General features: G+C 41.4%; 1 protein-coding gene across 1 annotated transcript; it reads right to left on the bottom strand.

The window, feature by feature from the left end:
* Window positions 1-931: 931 nt before the first annotated feature.
* mxra5b (matrix-remodelling associated 5b) lies at window positions 932-15863 on the bottom strand. The gene is made up of 6 exons (XM_056271381.1): window positions 15656-15863; window positions 14652-14781; window positions 14075-14465; window positions 7830-11822; window positions 4523-5423; window positions 932-2902 (listed from the first exon to the last, which is right to left on the bottom strand). Exons 1-6 carry the CDS (start codon window positions 15835-15837, stop codon window positions 997-999), a joined length of 7503 nt encoding a protein of 2500 aa, XP_056127356.1. The 5' UTR covers window positions 15838-15863; the 3' UTR covers window positions 932-996.
* Window positions 15864-16942: the final 1079 nt, after the last annotated feature.

Raw genomic sequence — 16942 nt, 5'->3', positions numbered from 1 at the left:
TTAATAGAGCTAAGCTAACATCAATAACCAGTTGTATTTTTATTCACTAGCATTAACAAAGACTGATAAAAACACATGTATTTCACCAATGTTAGTCAATGCATCAATTAGAACCTTATTGTAAAGTTATATCAATTAATTTATTCATGGTAAAATGTGTTAAATGTCTCTTATTGATGAATAAAAGCACAATCAAAATAGCCAAAACATTAAATTGACAAACAAGCATGTGTAGAAATTGATGAAGTTTGCAAAGAATTCAATTTCCGATTGACTGTCAGATCAATTCCCAAGAATATATCCATTAATGTAACCAACTTGCTTGCTTCATGGACTAATATATCACGTTTTCATATTTACAAGACGGTCAGTAGAAAGTGTTCAAAACACATATTGTGTTTCCAAAAGATATATATTTTTTGTATAAACAGCACATACACTCTCTAAGGCAGTTCTTCGGGCATGTCTGTAAAGTTAGTTTGTATCAAAACCATAGACCGTAAAAAAGATATGGACATAGTGTTCGTGACGTCACCCGTGGGTTTCTGAAGAGCATTTTTGAAGCATTTTTGGGCGGAGCCGGCCGTCGCCATCTTGGACGCATCACTCCCGGATAAACGCAAATGTGCAGCGAGGCGGATTAGCTGAGGTGACGTGACGCTAACACACAGCAGACAAACGGCTAGTAGTGACATCAGCGGCAATCCGCCTGTCACTCAAGTGGCCACGCCCTTAATTATACAGAACTTTAAGGCTTGATATAATTTAAACGGATGAGTTATAAAAATATTCACCCCCCTCACAGTCGTCATGAAGGGCAACTTTAGCTATATAGACCAAAACCACTTTTTGCACCAGGCTGTAAACAGATTGTTTCTGCTGTAAAGTTGGGCAATTTAACATGGGAGTCTATGGGATTGACTCTCTAGTGGTCAGTTGATGAACTGCAGTTTAAGTCACTTCCTTGTTGAATTCAAGAGAGAAACAGTCCCTTGATCAAAACACGTAGACGTACGTTGACCGGCTGTCGCTTCCCACAACGTTCTTGGCGGTGCACTTATAGACGCCGTTGTCTTTACCGGAAGGGTTTTGTATGACCAGTGAACCCTGTGGATGGAGATACTTGTTTCCGTAAAGACGCGGCTGGACGCCGACCTTCAGTTGAAGACCGTCAGGCATTTCCCAAACCACCTCGGCTTTCGGTGTGGCGAGAGGCATGCAGTTTAGCTGAACCGCTACACCGGGGCGGGCGTAGGTTACCGGCGTGGGTCCTCTGGTTATTCGCGGAGGATACGCGATTACGATCACCGAAACCGACAGACTGGAAGATCCAAATTCATTGATTGTCTGGCAGACGTACATTCCCCTGTCATACACAGATGTCCTTTGTACGGATAAAGTGCCGTTGTTCAAAACAGCGTAACGACCCGTCGCTTGCGGCCTTGTTAGGACGACTCCGTTCGGTAAAGTCCACGTGAGTTTAGGCGACGGATAACCGGCGGACATACAGTTAAGCTGCAGATTCTCGCCGTTTATGATGCTAACGAGTGAGCTGTATTGGTTTATGATGTCTGGTTTTCTGTCGGACTGTAACGTCACAGTCCGCTCGACATATCCAGCGCTGTTTCGCCCAACGCACCGATATCGGCCAACCTCAGAAACCGTCGGCTCTCGAATGACCAGCGTTCCATCAAACCGGTGATTGAAACGGAAAATGCTGGTTCCCTTGAGAAGAGAAGTCCCGTTAGGGAGGATCCATGTGACCTCCGGAGTCGGTTTTCCTTCTATTGAACAGTTTAGACTCAATGGTTTCCCATCGGTAAGCGAGACGGACTCTGTGGGAAGACTTCTCAACCGTGGCTTTTCAACATCCTCGGTCACCTCAAGTTGAACCTGGAGTTTGGTTTCTCCGGCTTCATTGCGTGCGATGCAAAGCAACGTCGAGGAATCGCTTATCCGCGCCGCATGGATGTCCAGTGATCCGTTGAGGTGGACCATGATCCGTGAGCCGTAGTACGGCGCGGGAAGCACGACGTTGTTGGGAAACACCCACATGATCTTTGGAACTGGGTTCCCGTTTGCTTTGCAGTCTAAAAGCACATGCTGATCCTTCACGACAGTTTTACGGATGATCCCGGGACTCTCGAATCCGTTGATGACCGGTGGCGACACAAGGACTTCAACATAAACGACTTTCTTGTCCATTCCCACAACATTCCTGGCTGAGCAAGTATAATTTCCGGTGTGAAACCTTTGGATTTTCTGAATGCGTAAAGTGCCATCGTTGGAGACCTGGTAGTTTTCGGATGCTGGCGCTATGACGCGTTGATCCGGAGACGTCCATGTGATTCTGGGAATTGGTTCTCCTTTGGCGCTACAGTTCAGGACTCCTGTCTCTCCGTAAGGAACTTTGATTACACTGTAAGCGTTGTTTCGAATGATCGGAGCATCCGCCAGGACCTTGATATGAACCTTCATTTCATCTTTCCCAATCCGATTCTCGGCGTAGCACGTGTAGTCGCCTTCCTCTTTCATTCCCACTTCGTTTAAATACAACGTGCCATTGTCGAACATCACGTATCTCTTGGTGCGGATCGAGTTGTCGTGGGACTGTGGGATGGTGTTCACCGTGGTACCGTCGGGAAGACTCCACGTGATTTCTGGATTGGGAAAACCTGAAGCGATGCAGTCCACTTTCAGCTCTCCTCCGTACGACACCTTGCGGTCGCTCAGGGACTTGTGGTCGATTTTAGCGGCTTTCATCATCACGTTGACTTTAAGGAGAACGTAGTCGTCGCCCATTTTGTTTCTGGCCACACAGAGATAGTCGCCCTCATCGTTCTCGGTCACTGACGTGATGGTGAGGGTGCCGTTGGCGAACACTTTCATTCTGCGATCAAAGCTGAAACGAGTCAAAAGAGAGAGGTTACATGCTGATACTAGTATGTATTATTTATTAAAGGGCTCATATAATTGGAGGAATCACATTTTCATTGATGATCTTTAGAGATTAAAGAGTTCAATGTACAATCAAAAAAAATATTTTTTAGAAAATCATACTCTACTTCCTTTCAGTGGAAAAATTTGCATTACTGTCGTAGCAAAAATGTACTCGAGTTATTAAAAATTAAAATAGAACTAAAGATATATAAGATTTATTTTTCCTAAAAATTCTAAAACAAAATTTGGATTAAAAATCATTTCAAGGGTAACAGAGTAAAATATATATCAAAAACACAAGGTAGATTTGATTGGTCATGATACTCTAAGAACTCTAAAACTTCATTCCAGTGAAAAATAACATTTTCATTGTTTTTTTTTAGAACCAAGATAAAAAAAATTCTAAACTTAATTTCAGTGGGGGAAAAAAAAGAGCATATTTACTCTTTCTGAAATCCTTGATTTCTAGTGTCAGAACCCGAATTTTTAGCAAACAACCACTCACATTTACACATAAACAATGCCTATTTCCATCTCTACAGTGGCACATTTGCAAAACGGTCTATGTTTTAGTAGGGGTCTTTTACATTTTTTATCCAAACGTAATAAAAAATGTGTGGTAGGACCAAAAATTTCCACAAGAATCCTAATGATATCAAGGCTGCATGGTCTCTATATAAGCCTGAGCAGATCATGGAGACCATTGGTGCCAATGTTTTCAATGATCGACTGTCAAACAAATGTTGTTAATTCAGAACTAATGTTTCATTTTTGCCACACTGCAAAGTTGTTTTTAATTTCATTCTGTATCCATTTATATTCTTCTTATTTGCCTGTCGTCTGTAATTAATTATACTTCATGCTGTTTTGCTATTTTGTTAATCATGCTCTGTATCCAACAGCGTATATGGAGATAATTAAAGGAATTTCAAAGAGGCCAGAGACCGTACGAATCATTATGTGTGGCGTAGTATCTATGTTTAATAGATTTAAATTATTTTTAAATACTTTTTTGTTGTTTCAGTTAACTTTAGGATTTAGGATTTATAAAATGGGTTTATGTGAAATGTTTTATTAGCCTATTTATGTTTATTATTTAACTTTTCCATCATTCAATTTGCATCATTCAGCCTCTTTGCAAAGTCTGCATTAGATTGTAACAGATTCACAAGACAATCGGCACTGAAATGTACCTCTTAAACTGTTCATATTAGACTAATGCACTGATCCATGATCATTTCAAAGACTTATAAATGCCCTCTTTACAAGTGAAATGAGTCACAACATGTTGTTGTGCTCAAACTGAGGGTGTTATTATATATTTAACTTAACTATCATTCAATTCTCATCATTCAGCCTTTTTGCATTAGATTATGACAGATTGTCAGACTGAATTGTGCCACTCATACGCTTCAGATTAGGCCAAACTGATCATGGATCTTGAAATGCAAGTATCCTAAACGGTCTAATTTAAGTATCTAAACACTCAATAGGCATTGCTGACATGCTTGATTCCTCATTAAATTGACCCCTGTAAGCACAAATCCCAAATGAAAACATGGTAATATGCAAATTCCTGTACCTGTAATATGCATCAACCAGTTTTTTCGAAGGTGTCCTCCAGATGATCCTAGGATTGGGGCTTCCAGTGGCCGAACAGTCGAGACTCAGTCGAGATCCGTATCGGACATCAGTGTTGTGTGCGGAAGCGGACATGATCCTGGCAGAAGTCGAGTTCCTCTTCACCTGCAGATTTACAATCCTTTTAACCACGCCCACAGAATTCACAGCAACACATTCATAATTCCCAGAATCCTTCTCCGTAGGATTGCGAATAAACAGCGTCCCGTTGGGGAAAACAAACAAGTTGCTGTTGATGAACTGCGAGGGGCGAAGCTGCGTGCCGGTAACCGTGACCCATCGGATTGCTGGACTTGGCGAGCCTTTAGCGGTGCAGTGAATGAACGCTGACTGGCCGTCAGAAACGGTGTGGTTTTCCCAACGCTGCTCTTGGATCTTGGGAGGCAACGCTGCAATTTGGAGCCTCACGGAAAGCATGTCGGCTCCGGCAGCGTTGCTCGCTATGCATTTGTAGACGCCCTTGTCCAGGTAATTGGTGTGCTTGACTTGAAGCGATCCATTGGCGAAGAGCATGATCTTCTGTTCGGTGTTACTAACGGCGCGCACCACCGAACGGTTTGGAAGCACCCAGCTAATGTTTGGGATCGGGAGACCTTGTGCTTGGCATTCCAAGAGTGCACTGTTTCCTAGGAACACCGTCACATCTTGATGACGTGGAAGGGTCATCTTGGGTCCGTGGGCCGACACCACCAGGGTCACCATCATCTTATCAATGCCGTGTAGATTGCGAGCGCTGCACAGGTACTGCCCGCGGTCCTGAAGCTGAACGTTGTGGATGACAAATGTGCCGTTGGACTGGACTTCAAACCGCTGGATTCTGGTGTTGGTTGACATGACAGCTCCTGTGGAAAATAAAATGTGAGGAAGGATTAATTAATTTAAATCAGTTAAGAGCTGCTACAAATATAGAAAAGAGAGAAAGGGAGATTGAAGTGTCAAAATTTGACAACAAGTGTCAAATTAATAAAACTATGAATTTACTATGAATTTACAGGCAGTAAGGTTGCACAAAACACTACTTTTAGTTTATCTGCCTAGTCTCTATAACAAATTCTAATTAATATATATTTTTAAATTAAGAACATACAGTATCTTTAAAATGAAATAATATAATTTTTATATATATGCAAACACACACACACACACATACATATATACATTATATATATATATATATATATTATGGGTGTGTATTTATATAATATATACTGTATAATATAGCTGTCACGCTTTGGCTGCGTGAGGCATGTTCAGGAAGAAGAAAACGCATCAGGCTTAAACTCAATTTTGTTACGAACAAGACACGTACCAGACTAAGCAAGCAGTGAAGACAAGACCCGACAAGGGAGAACTGAAACTAGGGAGACTATATACACAGACAATTGAGGAGACTAAGCGACAACAGCTGCACACAGTGAGTGATGACGTCTGTGATTTAGACAGGTAACAGGTGAAACCAATTAACAATAAAACACATGGTGCACAAACACAGAAGGCAAAACAAAGTCCAAGACAGGTGTCAAAATGAAAATAGCAAACATACACAATGTATATATATATATATATATATATATATATATATATATATATATATATATAATGCAATATTATACCGTATATATTATATAAATACACACACACACACATATATATATACACTCACCGGCCACTTTATTAGGTACACCTGTCCAACTGCTCGTTAACACTTAATTTCTAAGCAGCCAATCACATGGCGGCAACTCAGTGCATTTAGGCATGTAGACATGGTCAAGACAATCTCCTGCAGTTCAAACCGAGCATCAGTATGGGGAAAAAAAAGGTGATTTGAGTGACTTTGAACGTGGCATGATTGTTGGTGCCAGAAGGGCTGGTCTGAGTATTTCAGAAACTGCTAATCTACTGGGATTTTCACGCACAACCATCTCTAGGGTTTACAGAGAATGGTCCGAAAAAGAAAAAACATCCAGTGAGCGGCAGTTCTGTGGGCGGAAATGCCTTGTTGATGCCAGAGGTCAGAGGAGAATGGCCAGACTGGTTCGAGCTGATAGAAGGGCAACAGTGACTGAAATAACCACTCGTTACAACCGAGGTATGCAGCAAAGCATTTGTGAAGCCACAACACGCACAACCTTGAGGCGGATGGGCTACAACAGCAGAAGACTCCACCGGGTACCACTCATCTCCACTACAAATAGGAAAAAGAGGCTACAATTTGCAAGAGCTCACCAAAATTGAACAGTTGAAGACTGGAAAAATGTTGCCTGGTCTGATGAGTCTCGATTTCTGTTGAGACATTCAGATGTTAGAGTCAGAATTTGGCGTAAACAGAATGAGAACATGGAACCATCATGCCTTGTTACCACTGTGCAGGCTGGTGGTGGTGGTGTAATGGTGTGGGGGATGTTTTCCTGGCACACTTTAGGCCCCTTAGTGCCAATTGGGCATCGTTTAAATGCCACGGCCTACCTGAGCATTGTTTCTGACCATGTCCATCCCTTAATGGCCACCATGTACCCATCCTCTGATGGCTACTTCCACCATGTCACAAAGCTCTAATCATTTCAAATTGGTTTCTTGAACATGACAATGAGTTCACTGTACTAAAATGGCCTCCACAGTCACCAGATCTCAACCCAATAGAGCATCTTTGGGATGTGGTGGAACGGGAGATTCGCATCATGGATGTGCAGCCGACAAATCTGCGGCAACTGTGTGATGCCATCATGTCAATATGGACCAAACTCCCTGAGGAATGCTTCCAGCACCTTGTTGAATCTATGCCACGAAGAATTGAGGCAGTTCTGAAGGCAAAAGGGGGGCCAACCCGTTACTAGCATGGGGTACCTAATAAAGTGGCCGGTGAGTGTATATACACACACATATACTGTATATATATATATATGTGTGTGTATAAGTATATTTTTTGTTTTTATGTGCAAATATGTGAGTGTGTGTGTGTGTGTGTGTATACTGTATATGCACAGATAACACAAAAATCCTTTTATTTTCATACTCTCTACATAGTCTCTAATATATATAAAGAAAGAGAGAGATTGAAAAAATAAGAAAACAAAAGTGTGGAAACCTTTAAGAAAAACAAACAAATTTCACTTTTGGGAAACTGTTCTAAAACTTTAAACTTAAAGTATCAAGATCATTTTTGCTTTATGCATTAAAATTATACTGTATTTTCTGAATATGTTGAAACTGTAAGTACTTGTCATGTCATCATGTCATATGTGAGTTACCTGTGGAGACTTTGGTCCAGGTCAGGAGGGGCTTCGGCTCCCCCACAGAATCACATGGTAACTGCACATCTGTCCCAGCATTCACAGTGACTGTGTGCAGTTTGCCAGCAGTGATTCTGGGTCTCATTTGCAGGACGGGAAGAGTTTGTGATCCTTGAGATGAAAGAACTGCACTCGACTGTCTGTTTATTGATTGAGGAATCTGAATTTGGTTGTTTGGCTGTGTGGTGCTTGATGTAGTTGTGGGACTTGAGTCGGCTGATCTAGCAGTTGCTGTCAATATTTTAGGGGCTGTAGTTGATTTGATGTTGTTGACAGAGTTTAAATCCACAGATGAGGTGGTTGTGGACAGTGTTCTGAGAATACTGGGTCTCATATTGACAGATGGGTTTCTATTATGATAGTACGGATACCTGTGATTTGTGCTGGGAATTCTTTCCCTGTGCCTGGAATCTATGTAGTTCGTTCCAGGATTTCTTGAGTAAAATGGGATTCTGTTGTCCGGTAAGAGATAACTGGGTGTTAACTTTAGAACAGGTGTAGTAGTAGTAGTAGTAGTAGTAGAATATAATACGGGTGTTGTCGACAGTGTAGTAGACGGTGATATTATTCTAATAAGTTGGGTTGTAATGGGAATCATGACTGTAGTTGATGGAAACGTAATTGTGGGCAAAGTATTCAGTGATGTTGTAGGTTCATCGAGTTTATTGACTAACCTTTCCCTTTGGTCTTCATTAGAAATCAAGTTTGGTTGTAAGAAGTTTATGACATTGGTTTTACTGCGAGTAATATGAGTTGGCATTTGTGAACTTGTGGCTAAAGACTCTATTTGTGTCCCAACAGATTCTGTAGGAGTCTCTGCTGTTGAGGAAAAAGATACCTTGTTGTTAACTGATTCTTCTTCTTTAAAGTTTGGATTTGGTTGTGAAAGCGAGTAGTCTTGGGGTTGTGGCATGGAGGTGACAATAGATTCTTCTATGGAAGTAACATTTTCTTTTGTACTAGTTGCTTCCAATGTATCGTTCTCTCTTAGATCATCTCTAAAGTGTGATTCAGGTATGTTCAAAAATTCCAGCCCGTCTGCGTCCAATGTAAAGCTGATCTCTGTTGGATCAATCTCTTTGTTGGCTTTTGGTAACGCTGTTGAAAGCGTGCTTGTGAACTCCTGCCAAGCAGTTGTCATTGGGGCAGTTTCAGTGCCATAGCGAGATGTTGGAGCTACACTCATGGGAACCATGTACTCATCCATCTCCTCAGCGGATGCAATGCCTTCAACCTCTTCCTCCTCTACAGAAGTAATGTCTTTATTTCCTAGCCCTGAAACCCCAGACACTGTCGCTGATGTTGTTCTCATGGGGTGAGATGTAGAGCTATTCATCTCCTGAATTTGGAGGAAATTACTTGCCTTTACTTTGTGGATTTCTGGACCAGTTTTCTCAACCGGGAGGGAGATTGCAATTTCCTCAATGGCATTTGTTAACTCTCTCTGCACTGTAGGATAAAAGTGAGAAGTAAATGGATGGACTGACGTGCCTTCAGATAGGGTTGTAAGGTATATGTGGGTAGTACTCGGATATTCAGACATACTAGCAGTTACTAGGATAGTTGGATGGATTAATGTGCTTTCAGTTGGAGATGTGGAGTAAATGTGAGCAGTCGTTGTAGTAGCTGGATGGATCAATGTGTCTTCAGCTGGCTTTCTGGGATCTGTTTTCAAAGTTACAGTTGGTACATGAACTCCTGCAGCTGTAGATGTTACCCAAGGTCTTCTTCTAGCAAGGTTTGACAATGGCCTTCTGAATTTTATTCGTCTTCTCCCTCCAAATCTTCGCCTGGAGCTCCAGTGATCTTTTGTTCTCGATTGTGTTGAACTTGTCGGCCTAATGCTGCCGGTTGATGTGGTAGAAAATGAAGTGCTGTCAAGCTGTCCAGAATCAAACCCCCCAATCTGAGACTGCACACCTGTCTTTCCGGATAAATTAAGTTCATTTTCTGTCTCAGACTTCGGGCTGATGACAGACCCGGAGTTATTCTCTGCACTTATGGTACTCACATACCCTCCTTCAGCAACGTTCACCTCTGTCATAACATAATGAGGTCCAGATGTGGGATTTGAGATGTAAGACACTTTGTCTGAGCTAGTGTGTAATTCCGGAGGTGCCGTTTTGTAGATGTTATAATTTCGTCCCTCAATATGAGGTGTAATTGCATGCGTGTGGTAAACATCCGTTTGGTATGGAGTGCTGAAAGTGTTTGATTCCTCCTGTAGACCGGAGTCACCAGAAGAACTCTCGGTGTTGTCAATCGATCCTGGATGATCTTCATTCCCCATCTGTAGACTTTTCTCAGGAGTGCCATGTTGGACAATGTGATTTGATGAGTTTTTTGGATAGGTTTTCTCACGGATTTTGGACAAAAGTTTGGCCCATTTCAGGGGGTCTATATTGTTCTTACCATTAACAGTTCTTTGATTTGTGACGGCAGTTCTTTTTGGTTCTCCATGCATGCCCTTTCTAAAGGGCCGTCTACGGCGAAAGTTGCCTTGTATTCTTGCATTCGGACCCCTCCTACGATTAATAAAGCTTCTGTTTGGTTCTTTTCTCTCTTGAGTTTCAGAACCATCTCCAGAAGCATCTTCCACATCTTCCAAAAAGGCCTTTACCTTAGTGGACACTCCCGCAGCTGACTGAGGTCTAACGGGATACTGTCGCAGTGGCTGAATTACTCTCCGTCTCATGACAGTTAGTTTAGTAGCCAGTACATCCACACCATGCTGGTTCATGGCGACACATTTGTAATATCCATTGTTGTTAAGCTGACTATGAGGAAGGAACAAAGTCCCATTGGAAAATAGTAAAGCCTTGGATGTATTTGCATTGGCATTCAGTACACTGCCATCTGGAAATATCCAATTCACCACCGCATCTGGTGTTGCCGTAGTAAGACAGGGCAAAGAAGCAGACTCGCCAACAAACTTACTTAAAGCATTTCCAACCTCTTGACCTGGAAGCGGGCTCGAAGACTCCATAACTGATAAGCGGAACGGCAGAACATCGATATCTCCTGCAATCTCAGCAATGCAGTAATAAACGCCAGAGTCTCTGTGCTCGATGGATTTAACGTGAAGCTTGCCGCTTCTAGAGACGCTCACTCTGTTGTCGGTCGAGCTAAACGCAGCTTTAATCTTCGACCCATCGGGCATCATCCATTGAACGGCTGCATTTCCAGAGCTTTGCACACGGCAGTCCATTTCAATCATACCACCGACAACAGAACTGAAGCTCGTCTGGGTTTTATTATCATCTTCAATCATGACCCAAGATCTGACGAGCTCCTTGTCTGTGGTGGTTGTCAAATGAGTATTAAGAATGAGTCTCACACTTTTGGAGGAGGAATAAGGTCTGTTTAACTTGATGTTCATGAAAGACTGCATGAGCCAAGGTGGATGGGTTAAAACATTAGCTCGGACACCAGTGTAAAAGTAGGAGTCCTTTTCAATGTCCTGTCTGTATCTGTAGCTCAGCTCCGGCTCTCTGCTCAGCATGATCTCTCTTCGCAGATGCATGGGAACTTCACTGTAGTAAGCAAGAAGCCTCCAAAAGCTTTCATAGCTGTCTCTGTCCACAGGACACTCCACGTCAAAGAATAAAGTCACGTTAGCAGCGATCTGCAGAGATTTAGTGTAATTCCAGCTGATTTTAGTGGCCTCTCTTGGTTCAAGTATTTGGCAGACCAAGTCCACTTTAGTCCCATGCTCGTCGGATAAACCAAAGGAGACATTTCCGAAAGGTGGTTTGATCCTGTCGATGGGCAGAAGTTCACTGGTGTTGTCCTCAAGTGAGATGTTTTTTCCTGGAGAGCTGATAGCTGGTCCAGAGCAGATGAACTCTTTAAGATCCGAGATGTCGTGTCCTTTAAGGTGTTTAGGAAACGAGCACAGTGGACAGAGCTGACCGCTGACAAATGTTCTGTCCTTCTTGCATTTCATCACCCCTTGGAAAAAGAAACAAATCCAGACTTTAGAAGATGGAGTTTGTACTTCACTCAGTGTTCCAACAAGTCATAGACCTAAACAGCAGATACATGTTTTATGCTTATAAAGCTTTTTATGCTTTCTCACTTGCTGCTTTGTAACTATTTAAATTGTGAATAATGCAATAAAATGTATTCTAACCCTCAGTACTAAACTTCTGCAATTAATTCAGCTCAGATTTTTTAGTTTAAAATCCTCCTTTGACTTGCACTCAGGGCCTAAAATTAACACTCGGTAAGTGCCAAATGCAATAAAAATTGGTGAGTATATGAAACGGTGTCACTCGCCAGTTGGCCGGTAACATTATTATGAATTATAACAATGCATGAATGCATACAAACGTGAATGATGCTTGGGATAGTTGATGAGCCAGCGCTGCATCATCACGAAAGTTTAAGCCTTGATAATTTAAATATTCAAGTTCAAGAAGACACGAAAGGGAGCTCATTGCGTTACCCGCGCACTGTGCGTAAAGTTTTATGTGCGCAAACATCGTAAGCTCTGAAATCCGCGTCTCAGACTAAACTGAGATGTCTTTCACATCTCATTGCACTTGAACGGACAAATTCACAGAAAATTATGTAAAAAAATAGCGAGTATCCAAGTAAACATAGTCAGTTACGTCTTAAGTGAACGTAAACAGTTGAGAAAGTAAACGCATGTATCAGTGTATTGGATTGGTGCATTCGCTCTTAAAGTGACAGCAGCCTAATATTCCTGCTGCTATCTGTGTTTTTAATGTTAAACAACAAAGGACAAAGAAAAACTCAAAAACTGCTCGTGTGAGTGATTACAGTGAAGACTATGCAGTGTTATTTTACATTTGCTTGCTTTATTAAATTCCTGTACCTGGAAACTGCAGTCAAATCTACCTGAAAAAGCTGAAAAGCACTTGTATCTTTGTTGTATTGTATTTATTTGTTCTTTTGCTGGTTATATGATTATTTTTTTCTTATTTTATTACGGTTTACTTGTCTTTAATAATGTTTTAAATGTATATTAGTTAGGCTAGTAGTTTTAAAATTGGAATAGAGAACTGTGAAATTTCGGTTCGCGTACCAACCCCGAAGTGATAAAATAAAATAAAATTCTCTATCAAAATTTATAGGCAAGACAAGTAGTTTGTTTAGGCATGGTTTGTAGGGAATTACAAACCTGCGCACATATATTCAAACGCACATAACTATAGAATCAATTCTTAAAGCGCATGTGAACGCCATCAGCGTTTATCACAGGTTGAGTTTAAAGTCTGTGTAGAGAGAACGGCGTCGTCTTAGCGGCCCCTAATTTAATAACAAATGATCATTTCAACGGAAATGAATCAATCAAAACTAACTTTAGCTGGAAAATAACATTATTCAAGAACCGATATAAAACCAAACCAGTCTGTTATCTTAAAGTATATTAAGTTTATCTCTGTAAAGCTGCTTTGAGACAATCTACATTGTTAAAAGCGCTATATAAATGAGGATGACTTGACTTGAATGTTCTCTGGTATCTACAGTAAAATTTTGGTGTCATTACTGCCCATTTTCTTTTGTGTTTCATGGCTGGTAAAAAAAATATTTATGGCAGGTACATTTTTTTATGCCCTGCTTACATTCATAGAGTGTTAAGCATTTAAAATGCAACAGACAGTGATGAGGTCGTTGGAATTTTAAAAATGATAAATTCTAATCATACTGAGTTATTTCTTTACACATACAGGTGAAACTCTAAATATTCGAATATTGTGCAAAAGTTCATTTATTTCAGTAATTCAACTTAAAAGGTAAAACTGATATATTATATAGACTCATTACATGCAAAGTGAGATATTTCAAGCCTTTATTTGTTTTAATTTTGATGATTATGGCTTACAGCTTATGAAAACCCCAAATTCAAAATTAGAATATTGTGAAAAGGTTTTCATAAGCTGTTAGCCATAATGATCAAAATTATAACAAATAAAGGCTTGAAATATCTCACTTTGCATGTAATGAGTCTATATAATATATCAGTTTCACCTTTTAAGTTGAATTACTGAAATAAATGAACTTTTGCACCATATTCTCATTTTTCGAGTTTCACCTGTAAATAAAGAACTGACCTTAAACTCTAACATTAACATTATTCTTCTGCTGCTGCACAAATACTGAGATTCTCTTCAGGAAATTCAAATGTATTTGATAACAGAGTGAACATCTGAAGCACTCGGATACAGATGATTTACCTGAATTTCGTGCGCTCCAATCCTGTAACCAGCTCATCCGGCAGTCGCAGCTCCACGGGTTTCCACATAAGAAGAGGTTCTCCAGCTGAGGCATGTTCTCCAGCATGTTTCGGGGTAGTGAGCGCAGGAGGTTGTCCGAGAGATACAGATGCTTCAGGCTGGACACGGGGAAACGCTGTAGCAGTGAGAAGGTGCTGAAAGTAGCATGATGGAGCTTTTGCAGAAGGTTGGCCTCTAGGTGGAGCAAACGAAGCGACGTCATCCCGCTGAACGCATCCGGGTGGATGAACTCTATGCGGTTGTGGTCCAGATGAAGCCTAATAAGGCCCGTCAAACCAGAGAAGGTGTGCCCGGTAATGACTCTCAGTTTGTTGTAGCTCATTTTTAAGACCTGCAGGAAATACACATTCACTCTTTGGCAGTGAACTCTGAGTTATTATGACAAAATAACAAGCCAGTATGTCCTATGAGCACACTTTTACATTCACCAGTCAAACTAGAGTAAATTTACTAGCCAGAACTAATTAATTAGAACTAAATTGAGTGCTAGTGTGCTTCATCAAATGGCTTGTTTTACCTGCAACGAAACAAGATCCTGAAAAGCACCATCTGATATTTTCTGCACATTGTTGCCGTGCATCATCAGTAGCTCCAGTTTCCGAAGGCCACCAAAAGAGACGTCTGTGATGTGATTTATAGCGTTAAACCTGTTAAATAGTAAAAGCATTGTTATCAATCATATTTTCAAAATTAAGTTGTATTTAATCATCAGCATTGGAGCTTGTTTCTGCCACAGACTGAAAGGGAATTGCAACTTTTCTTCTCACAATTCTGACTTTTTTCCTCACAATTACAAGTTATAACTCACCATTGTTATAACTCATACACCACCAGAATAAAAACCTTTATTTTATTTAATTCTGTGGCAGAAACAAGCTTCCAAACATGAGTTATTTCTTTACACTGAAGTTATATTATAACCAAAAAATGCTCTTTTTATGCACACATATATATCGTGGATGGCCTGGGCTAGTTGTCACATGGAGAAGTTGTTTCAAGGTCTATATTTTAGTAATTCAGTTTTGAGTCAAAAGTCACATGATGTAAATGATTGTTGTCTCTCTAGCAAAGATTTTATGTTGATTTCAAACTTTTGTTGATTTCAAAATATGTAATTTTTAAAAATATTCTACCCCCAAACTTTGTAAGCTTGTTTCTGCCAAGCAATAAAAAAAAAATAAAAAAAGGTAATTACAACTTTTTATCTCGCAATTCTTTTTTCAAAGAGAAAAAAAATACTTTTCTTTTGCAATTGCGAGTTTATATCTCAGAATTATGACTGTTTTTCTCAGAATTGTGATATATCAACTTGCAATTGTGAGTTATAAAGTCCGAACTGTGGGGTTTAAACTATTTTAGCTATATTATAATAAACTATAAAGACTATATTAGGCTGGTTCCATTTTGACAACTTACTCTATATAATGTATCAAATAGTTAACTTATAAAAACTGTATAATTTTTAACATAACATAAACCTGCCATGCATTATACTAAAGAACATGATTAGAAGTGACTTACCCGAAATTAATGCGCCGTACTTGTTTGGAGATGCCCGCGGGCACGGTGGCGAGCGCACGAAAGGTGCAGTGAACTTCAGCGGACCCCGAACACGCGCACTGACGAGGACACACACCACTGGAGCCCGGAGAACTGACCAGCAGCATCAGCATCAGCATCAGCCCGACGCACGGAGAGCCCATGCTGAACGCCAGAGTACGCGCTTCTGAAGCCTTCACGTTCCTCTATCACTGAGACACACAGACACATCTTACACACAGCCCACAGAGACACATCTCACACACAGCCCACAGAGACACATCTCACACACAGCCCACAGAGACACATCTCACACACAGCCCACAGAGACACATCTTACACACAGCCCACAGAGACACATCTCACACACAGCCCACACAGACACATCTTACACACAGCCCACAGAGACACATCTCACACACAGCCCACAGAGACACATCTCACACACAGCCCACAGAGACACATCTCACACACAGCCCACAGAGACACATCTCACACACAGCCCACAGAGACACATCTCACACACAGCCCACAGAGACACATCTTACACACAGCCCACAGAGACACATCTCACACACAGCCCACAGAGACACATCTCACACACAGCCCACAGAGACACATCTTACACACAGCCCACAGAGACACATCTCACACACAGCCCACAGAGACACATCTCACACACAGCCCACAGAGACACATCTCACACACAGCCCACAGAGACACATCTCACACACAGCCCACAGAGACACATCTTACACACAGCCCACAGAGACACATCTTACACACAGCCCACAGAGACACATCTCACACACAGCCCACAGAGACACATCTTACACACAGCCCACAGAGACACATCTTACACACAGCCCACAGAGACACATCTCACACACAGCCCACAGAGACACATCTTACACACAGCCCACAGAGACACATCTTACACACAGCCCACAGAGACACATCTTACACACAGCCCACAGAGACACATCTCACACACAGCCCACAGAGACACATCTTACACACAGCCCACAGAGACACATCTCACACACAGCCCACAGAGACACATCTCACACACAGCCCACAGAGACACATCTTACACACAGCCCACAGAGACACATCTTACACACAGCCCACAGAGACACATCTCACACACAGCCCACAGAGACACATCTCACACACAGCCCACAGAGACACATCTTACACACAGCCCACAGAGACACATCTTACACACAGCCCACAGAGACACATCTTACACACAGCCCACAGAGACAC

The sequence above is a fragment of the Rhinichthys klamathensis genome, unplaced genomic scaffold (genome assembly GCF_029890125.1).
Source record: "Rhinichthys klamathensis goyatoka isolate OS25496 unplaced genomic scaffold, OSU_Roscu_1.1 h1tg000318l_1, whole genome shotgun sequence".
Lineage (NCBI taxonomy): Eukaryota > Metazoa > Chordata > Actinopteri > Cypriniformes > Leuciscidae > Rhinichthys > Rhinichthys klamathensis.
Note: the sequence above shows the minus strand (reverse complement) of the source record. Positions and strands in the feature narration are given on the sequence as shown.